Source organism: Eptesicus fuscus, chromosome 4 (assembly GCF_027574615.1).
Source record: "Eptesicus fuscus isolate TK198812 chromosome 4, DD_ASM_mEF_20220401, whole genome shotgun sequence".
Lineage (NCBI taxonomy): Eukaryota > Metazoa > Chordata > Mammalia > Chiroptera > Vespertilionidae > Eptesicus > Eptesicus fuscus.
In genome coordinates, this window is record NC_072476.1 from 72,156,487 (window position 1) to 72,165,905 (window position 9,419).

The following is a 9,419-nucleotide window of genomic DNA, read 5'->3' on the forward strand; positions in this document are numbered from 1 at the left end:
ATAAAGCTAACATTAAAATTGCCTATAATGCCGCTGTGCTAGGGAGTTAAAAAGACATGAGCAGAGCAAGGACGATGGATGGGCCAGGTGCTGAAGGTCACCAGGGTGGAAAGCCCAAGAGCCTAATAAAGGACAATGTAGGGTGGGACCCTGCCCCCAGGGTGACCTTTTCTCTCCTAGCCTATGGCTGGTCATTCGGTTTAGATCCCCTGACCTTTTATACCACTGGTCATTTGGCTTAGGCTCCCTGATCTTTCCTCCCTAGAGATAACATCTAGGCCTCAATTGTATTTCAGCTCCAGGCCCAGAAAAGCAGGAAAACCAGAGAAGTGATGCCACGGTTGACCTCAGGACCAGCTGCATCAAATAATGACCCCCATGCCCTGGTGCCAACTTGAGAGTATAGGTTGAGTAAAACCCATGTGTGGTGGAATCTAGGCTGGACCAGAAATGTTCACCCTGTCACCATTACACCGTTTTCATCTCCATGATTACCACTTATTGAGCACTTACGATATTCTAGGCACTTACTATCTTATTTTAACCACCAGAGTTCTAGTGTTGCAGCTTAAGGGTGCATAACATTTACCTAGTGCAGATTCTCACCAATCCTCCTCCCTTCTGATTCATTTGGACTGGGTTGGGGCCTGGAAATCTTAATGTTCAGTAAGTGCCCCTGGTTGAGACATGCCAGGAAAATGAGGCTTAAAGAAGTTAAATAACTTGCCCAAGACCTTTGACCTGAGGCAGTCTGATTGCAATCCTTCCCTCCAGGGCCCTAGAGGATGTTCTTTCCTAGTGTCTCCCACCTCTCTCCCCTTCTCCCTGGCCCCCTCCGTGCCTAATGTCTTAGTGTTGTCTTATATTCTTCAAAAGGGAGTACATCTCAGTAAGAACTAATCTACAGGTGCCCACTTCCAAAATGACACCTCCATACTTTTCTAATTCTTTCCCTTTTTCCTGGCATCTAGATCATTTCTATCAGGACCATCCGCATCACCTGGGAGTTTGTCAGAAATGCAGAATTTCAGGCCCCAGCCCAGGCCTACTAATGCAGAATTAGATGTCTAGGAGATTTAAATACACATTAAAGTTGGAATGGATGCTTTTCTAGACACTTCTCAGCCAGACATTGATCGGATTATTAGATTAAATGATTCACCATAAAAGCAGTAATTTTCAACCCTGGTTGCATTGAATCGTCTGATGCTTGAATGTTGATGCCTGGGCCCATCCTCAGATCAACTGAATCAGAATCTGTGGGGGTGGAGTTTACTCATCTATGTTTCTAGAAATACCTGGGTGAGCCCTAGCTGGTTTGGCTCAGTGGATAGAGTGTTAGCTGGCAGACTGAAGGGTCCCGGGTTCAATTCTGGTCAAGGGCACATGCCTGGTTTCGGGCTCAATCCCCAGTAGGGGGCATGCAGGAGGCAGCCAATCAATGATTCTCTCTCATCTTTGATGTTTCTATCTCTCTCTCCCACTTCCTTCCTCTCTGAAATCAATAAATATATATTTTTTTAAATATATTTTCATTGATTTTTTACAGAGAGGAAGGGAGAAGGATAGAGAGTTAGAAACATCGATGATAAGAGAGAATCATTCATTGGCTGCCTCCTGCATGTCCCCTACTAGGGAGTGAGCCTGCAACTTGGGCATGTGCCCTTGACCTGAATTGAACCTGGGACCCTTCAGTCTACAGGATGATGCTCTATCCACTGAGCCAAACTGGCTAGGGCCAAGAAAGACCCTTTCTGATTTTGAGTCCTGTCTATATCTCCAGCCCTGTGTCCTGCTCTCCCACACCCCACATTTTGGGGTGTCCCAAACTACTGGCATTTTCCCCAAACACATCCTGTTGCTTCATACCCTGTAGGGAGTGGCTCTAGGGTCAAGCCTTGGGCTGACCTGTGGCAGGGCCACAAACCAAGTCCCAGCCTGGAGAGCAGAGCTCTCCTAGCATTGTTAGGCCTGACCTTGTAGCCCTCCCTAATTCCTTCCTAAGTAGCTAATTGGCTGTGGAAGGTGTAGCAAGTATTGCCAAAACAAGAACATTTGTATACATGTTAATCTTGTTATAATCAGACTATAAAATAAACAGAGCTGTATCAGCTCTGGGTCACTGTCTTTCCATCAGAGGACAGCTGTCCCACCTGGCCCCAGCTTTTTACTTCTATCTCTGTGTCTGTCTCTTTCTTTCATTTTCTCAATCCCCAGCCGCCCCTACTCAGGAACTGGACTGCTCTCTAGCCATGCTGGATGCAGAAAAGAGAGAAATATTTATAATACTCCATGACTTTGCCCAAATTCTCTCTTCATCCATTCTTTGCCTTATCAAAGACATGACTCCAAGCCTTCCTCAATCCCACGATTCTTGGAGGGAAATTTTTTGTTTTTAAAAGCAAAACTTAAGGTTTTTGTTTAATGCTTTCTAGTGATTTGTATTGTCAGCCACATCCCAAATCCAGGGTCCCAAGCAGACCTGGCCTATTGTCTCCTATAAGCCTTGTCTTCCAATAACCACACTGGGAAAATGTTACTCATCAGAATATGCTAATTCAGAGATGACCCTTAAATGTTGTTTAAAGTTTATTTAAACCCCAGCAAATGCAAAGGCCAGTGCCTCTGGGCAAGAGAAGTAATCAGTCTTGTCTCTTACAAACTTCTTGTATGTACCTAATATACACAAAACAGAAAACCTCTCCTTTACTGAAAGGAGCTTTCAGTACATCATGAATTCTTACACATTTAAAATGTGATTTGACATATAAATTGCTTTTCTCACTTTTGATAGATTTTTAGAAGTAGCATGAAATGAACATTGTTTTTTTCATTTATTTCTCTATATTGAGAATATGCTTCATCAAATAGAACATGAGGAAATTTTTAGATTTACATGGCATGATTTGGTGACCCATTTTAGAATATGTAAACTTTGGATCAAATTGAATGAAAGTTTAAAGGTCCCTGAGAAGGGAGTCAGACTTTCTCTTGCGTAAGTAGTGTGACCTCTTCTAAGAAAAAAGTCTAAACACCTCTGAAATATGTGTTTAATTGCTTTTCTCATTTTTTCTTATAAACTTTCAAGAGACAGGAAAAGTAATACCCAGGATATACATTTCTTCTCTCGAATGCTCTGACCTCTAAATTCTCCCTGTTCTATCTGCTACAAATTGAATTGAGGGAGACAAGAAATATTATTCTATTTAAAGAAAAAAGTTAATAGTTGGGAGGCTTCTGGCCAAGATGGCAGAATGGGTAAATGCAGTACTTGTTTCCTCCTACAACCATATAAAAATTGCAACTAAACTACAAACCAACCATTTTTCAAACTGCCTGAAGTCTAGCTAAATAGAAGTCCTATAATTAAGGTTGTAAAAAAGAAGCCACATCAAGACTAGTAGGAGGGGCAGATATGGGGAAGGGCTGGTCCCACACCCACCTGTGGTGGATAACAATCAGAAGGGACATCTCAGCTGTAGAGGTCCCCCTGAAGATGGCGGGATCCGAGCCCCACACCAGTCCCCACAGCCCAGGGTTCCAGAGCCAGGAAGAGAAGTCTCCATAACTTCTGGCTGTGAAAACCAGTGGAGATTGTGGCTTAGATGGAGATCTGCTGGAGTCCCAGGCAGTTCCTCTTAAAGGGCCTGTGCATGAACTTACTACTTCTGAGCTCCAGCACTGATGCAGCAGCTTGAAAGGCTCCAGGAACACATGGGGAGGAACTGAATTGTCTGGCTTCAGGACAGGGCTGGAGGGGCAGCTTTCTTCCAAACCCAAGTGCTGGCAAAGGCCATTGTTCCTTTGCTGAGCTGAGCCCCCCAGACCAGCAGGCAGGTGCCATATCTGAGTCTCCTGGCTAACACACTGTTGCCCCACCCTGGTGATTCCCTGAGATCCCACCCAATCCAACTTTTGGGCCCACCCAAGCCCTTTCCAGTGGCTTTTCCATACAGATGGCCTGTCTTGTCTCATGCTGTTGACTTTCCTAAAACCTCTCAAACAAGTAGTATCTGGCCTTGGCATGCCCTGTACCTCTTGCTACATGGCCCCGGGTGGGCACCAGTGGCAGCCAGCCTTGGTTCACAGTTGGCCTCTATCAGGAACCTCTAAGCCCAGAGAAGTAGCAGTTATCTGTGATTCCTTTGTAGCTCTGGGTGGCCCTGGGCAGGGCACAGGCGGCAACTGATGTTTGGCCTGTACCTCCCAGGAAGCCCCAGAGCAACCACACCCAGTGGACAGTTTCAGACTATACCAAAACACCACCAACCACCTCCACAATCAACACACTCCAGGGGCAGACGCAGCAGGCACCAGAGCCCTGCTGAAGAAAGTCCTGCTCTGTGGGGTCAGCCCCTGCATAGGGGATGCTCCACTGTAGTTGCTGCCAGCCCTCACAGCTGATCAGCCTGGAGATAAATCCCTCCCATTGACATGCCAATAGCTATCAAGTCTCAACGACAACAGGAGAGCGCACATAGCCCACAGCAGGGGAGGGGGTGTTCCCCTAAAGTGACCGAGAGGCTACACCACTGGGTCCTACGGGTCACCCATTACATAGGGCCACTCTACTAAGCCTGGGAGGTATAACAGCTCTACTTAGTACACAGAAACAAGCAAAAGAAGCAGCCAAAATAAGGAGACAGAGAAACAGAACTCAAATGAAATAACAGGAGAAATCTCTGCTTAGAGCTCCTTCCATTTGAAGCAGAATCAGAAGCCACTTAATTTCTTTAATAGGAAAGAAGCTCAAAATATAACTTAAGTATGATGAGCATCTGTCTTAGAACTTTGCTAAGTTCTAGTCTCATTTGAAAGTAGCTACATCTTTGTGATGTTCTCTGACAAACCAAAAAAAAAAAAAAATGTATTTAACAGCTTTAATAAGAGGGAAACTTCAAGTAGCGCATGTGAGATTTGAAATATTTCTTTCAAGGCAACATATTAAGATATACACCATTTACTAATACTAGCAATTAATTATGTGTATATTCTATCTATAAATAGCATTACAGTATCTATAACTTTGAAGGGGATAAATGAATAATAAGTAATTAACTTTGGATATATTTCTGCCTTTAGATTAGCTTGCTGCTTATCTCTACTTTCCTTTCTTCTTCAGTTGTTCTACAAAGTAATCATTACAAGCAACTGTCAGGGCTGCCACCCTGACCACAAATTCATTAAAATCCACTTCCTTGTCCTTATTGGCGTCCAGGTCCTGCATTAGCTTATCAATCAACTGAGGGTCCTTTTGGCACAAAAAAAGGAAAAAGAAAATGTCTAACTCCCAGGCTTTGAGATTCATAACGACAAGTGAAATTGCATCTTCCTTTTTACCTATATTAAATTTTTTTATTTTCATGTTTAGCACCTAAGGACAATTTCCAAACGGCTATTTGCAGGAAGGTTTGAACCAGGCGCAGATTCTAAATGAGTCTAGCACTTTGCCCCAGGGCCACATACTTCTGGCTCAGACCTAAACTCTCCGGAGATCAAACAGCAGCTCATCAGGACTGAGAAAGCGAGAGCGAGGGGCTAATGCTGAAAATGCACTCACTACACGACATCACAGGTCAAGGGCCAGGACTCAGGGAGGGAGGCAGGGAACATGGAAAGAAGGTTTTGCAGCCAAAAAGGGACAGTGTAAGCAGCTCTACCAGTCACCAACAATGGGACTCTGAACAAATCACTTAACATCTTCAATATTTTGTATATGTAAATGGGGAGAATTAAATCTCCCTACAAGTTTAAGGGATATGTCAACATACTTTTAAATGTGCTTAGCATCAGATTGCTATATTTAACAAATAAAAAAAACAGGACACTTAGTTAAATGTGAATTTCTGATGAACAATGAATACTTTTTTTTAGTATATTGCATGGGACATACACTATTTTATCTGGCAGCCTTACTGAGCACAACACCTGACCAAAAAAGAGGCACCCGGTAAAGGGTAGAACTTACAGAATGACTGCAGTTATGGGTGGAGAGTAAAGCACGGAGCCCACAGAGAGCAGGGCCCGGAGAGGGTAGGACTGTGAGGTACCCACCCTTCCTCTGATTAGTGGCGGATGAGATTCTAGAAGTAGTTCATTTCTTCCAGGATTTCCTCACTGCCCTCTCATTAGCTGCCAACCGTTAAATGGTTGGAAACTTAAATTGATCAAAATCAACTTGATCAAAAGCAATTATAAATTTCACTTGAATGAATCAAGGTGTAGTAAGTCTGACCAACTGAGCCTTTTATTCTAAATCTTAACGAATACAGTAGCCAAACTGAATTTGAAGGAAAAAAAATTCCTGGGGAATTCTAAAATCACTAAAAAGGTATTGTGAAGAATTACAATATTAACATACAGCATCCATATATATAAAAAGCCAGGGGCTGTGACAACTGAAACGACCAGATGACCGAACAGCAGGCTACGTGGGGCAACCAGGCCTGCAGGGGGGGCAGTGAGGGACAACCAAATGACCAAACTGCAGGCTGTGTGGGGTGACTAGGCCAACAGGGGTGGGTGCAGTGAGGGGCAACCAGGCTGGCGGGGGACAGTTGGGGGTGACCAGGCTGGCGGGGGGGGGGGGGCAATTGGTGATCAGGCCAGCAGGGGGGCAGTGAGGGGCGACCAGGCCCGCAGGGGGGGAGGCAGTTGGGGCAATCAGGCTGGCAGGGGTGGCAGTAAGGGGCCACCAGGCCAGCAGGGAGGGCAGTTGGGGGCAACCAGGCCGGCAGGGGGGCAGTTAGGGGCAACTAGGCCGGCAGGGGGGGCAGTGAGGGGCGACCAGGCCGGCAGCGGGGGGGCAGTTAGGGGAGATCAGGCCAGCAGGCAGAGGCAGTTAGGGGTGATCAGGTTGGCAGGGGGACAGTTAGGGGCAATAAGGCAGGCAGGCAGGTGAGCGGTTAGGAGCCAGCGGTCCAGGATTGGAGAGGATGCAGGCTGGGCTGAGGGGACCGAGCTCCGCCCCCCCCCCCCCGCGTGCATGAATTTGCACTGGGCCTCTAGTGTGACTATAGTTAACAATACTGTATTGAATATTTGAGAGTTGCTAAGAGAGCAGTAGATCTTAAAAGTTTTAATAACAAGGAAAAAATGTTTGTAACTATGTATGGTGGCAGATGGCAACTAGACTTATTGTGGTGATCATTTGACAATATATACAAATATTGAATCATTATGTTGTATACCTAAAACTAATATAATGTTATATATCAAATATACCTCAATAAAAAAAGTTCTAGAAAAAAACATAAATTACCATTTGCTCTATTAATGTAATAAAAATAAAATTGTTATTTGGAATCCAAAAATAAGTTCCTAAAAAATGACCGTTAACATTTTTTTACTTACGTTTTTTCCCATAGAGGGTGGGAAGAAGACTGCTGTAAATACAGTCACTGTAGTTTTAATGCAGGGTTTGTACAGAATAGCACCATGCAAGGGCAGTACATCCTGCTCAAGTCCATTTGAGGCAGCTCCATAAACATCAGAATGAAGAGTTTTAAACCTCGAGGAGGCCCCAAGCACTGCCCTATAAGGTTTCATGTGTAGATTTATTAAACTAACTCCTGGCTGTCTTGAGATGTGAATCAGTTTGCTGCCCAGCTGGTTACTGGCCAGACACACCCTTTCCATCAATCCCTATCAGCCTGTGCTTGGTTGACAAAGCTTTCCGAGTATTTGTCATCCATTAGAAAATTTGCTGCCACAACATAGAGTACCACAGGCTTCATTTCTGGCCCAAAAAAACAATATCAATTTACAGTCACCTGGACAAAGCTCCAGGTATAACTAGTGTAACTAGCTATAGCTATAGTTATAGTTACAAGTTCTATAACTATAACTAGCTACATCTTTGCTGCACCAGGATGTTGAGAATGGATGAGCGCCTCACATAGAATTTACAATACTTGGAAACCCCCAGGTGATACAGGAAAGGCCGCATACGGACGGATGTGCACAGAAAACACAGGTTCCCGTGTTTGCGCTCGTGTTTCCGATCTCCATGTAAATGGCGCTGTGTCTGTGGCAGAGGCACAGGAGACGAGGTGCACAGAGGCTGTCCTGGAGGTGCACCTCGCCCGCCTGGACCGAAGGGGCAGGGAAGCTGGGACTCACCGGGAGGCATCCGTGAGCTCTCTCTGCAGCAGCATCTTCATTCCCCCTTGTTGACCCTGAATCTGTCCCCTTCCTGGCAGGAGTAGCGGTGGAAGATCCTAATCATGGTGTCCGTGGCCCTCGCCAGCCGGGTGGGCAGGTTGGCAGCAGCACTGACGCTGCCGGTGCAGGCCGCCAAACTCAGGTGGGGAAACACGGACACGTCCATTAAAACAGAACAGCAACCAGACAACAAACACAGAGCCGTATTAAACACAGGCTAAAGATAAACAAAAAGAGGAAGAAAACACCTAACTTCTTACTGGCTCCGCCAAGGCACAGCTCTGTCAACAGGCGTTTACAATGAAATTACGGGCCTGTATAACCCAGGTTTCCACCTCGGCACACCTGTTCCCCGGAAGATGAAAATCACCGAGACAAGAGATTCAAATGGAAGTGCCTCGGAGCCTGTTTTTAATCACCAGAAGGAACAGGTGTGAGCTGCTGCCCCAAGGGCCATAAGCAAGGGTGGGTGCCCACTGTGTGCATTAGATGAGAAGGCAAGGAGGGGGAGAGGAAGCCTTCAGGGACCCCTCACTATAGGGAGTAGAAATGCAGTCAGTTGCTAGGAAGTTGATTGGGGGGCGGGGGACGGGGGGAGAGAAAAAACACTGGTTTAAACCTGGAGGCTGCTCAGCAAAGCCAACAGCAAGGTCAAGGGAATAAGCTCAGAGCAGACTAGTTCAACTACGTAAACCAATGGGCAGTTGTGCAGCTATAAAGAAGAATGAGGACGCTCTCTGTGCCGATTCAGAAAGGTACGAAGCAGGACCCTGGCTGTGTAAGAAGGAAATAAAAATAATAATTATATGAGTATGTAGTTGGCATTTGAACAAGGAGTCGCTGAAAGGATCCGTAAGAAAGTAATAAAAGTGGTAGCTCGAAGGGGTCAGGGGGGAAAGAGGGTGGGACAGAGTGGCTGGGAGTCCTCGTTTACACCCTTTCAGCTGATTTAACTTTTCCAGTTATAGGAATGCATTGCTTAGTCAGCAAACTGAAATAGAATAAAGCCCAGAGCAGCTGTGTGTGCCGGAATCCACGGGCTCAGGGGCAAGGGCGGGAAGGAAGGTGCGAGGGGGGAGCATGGATTTCCAAGTGACAGAAACTTAAAGAAAAATGTCACTAGAAAAACCAAAGCCAGAAACTGACCACTGCGCCTGTCCTATCCGTTGAACTCATCCATTTTTCTCTGTTCTTTATACCACCTTCAGGACTTCATAAATTTTGCTCCCTATATCTGCTCTCTGTTTTCTGTCTAT

At 45.5% G+C, this 9,419-nt stretch overlaps 1 protein-coding gene across 1 annotated transcript; it reads right to left on the reverse strand.

Annotated features, from left to right (window-relative positions):
• Positions 1-5,101: 5,101 nt before the first annotated feature.
• S100Z (S100 calcium binding protein Z) lies at positions 5,102-8,329 on the reverse strand. Its single transcript, XM_054714344.1, is given in 3 exon segments — positions 5,102-5,267; positions 8,131-8,161; positions 8,164-8,329. Coding segments are annotated over 3 exon segments (363 nt in total).
• Positions 8,330-9,419: the final 1,090 nt, after the last annotated feature.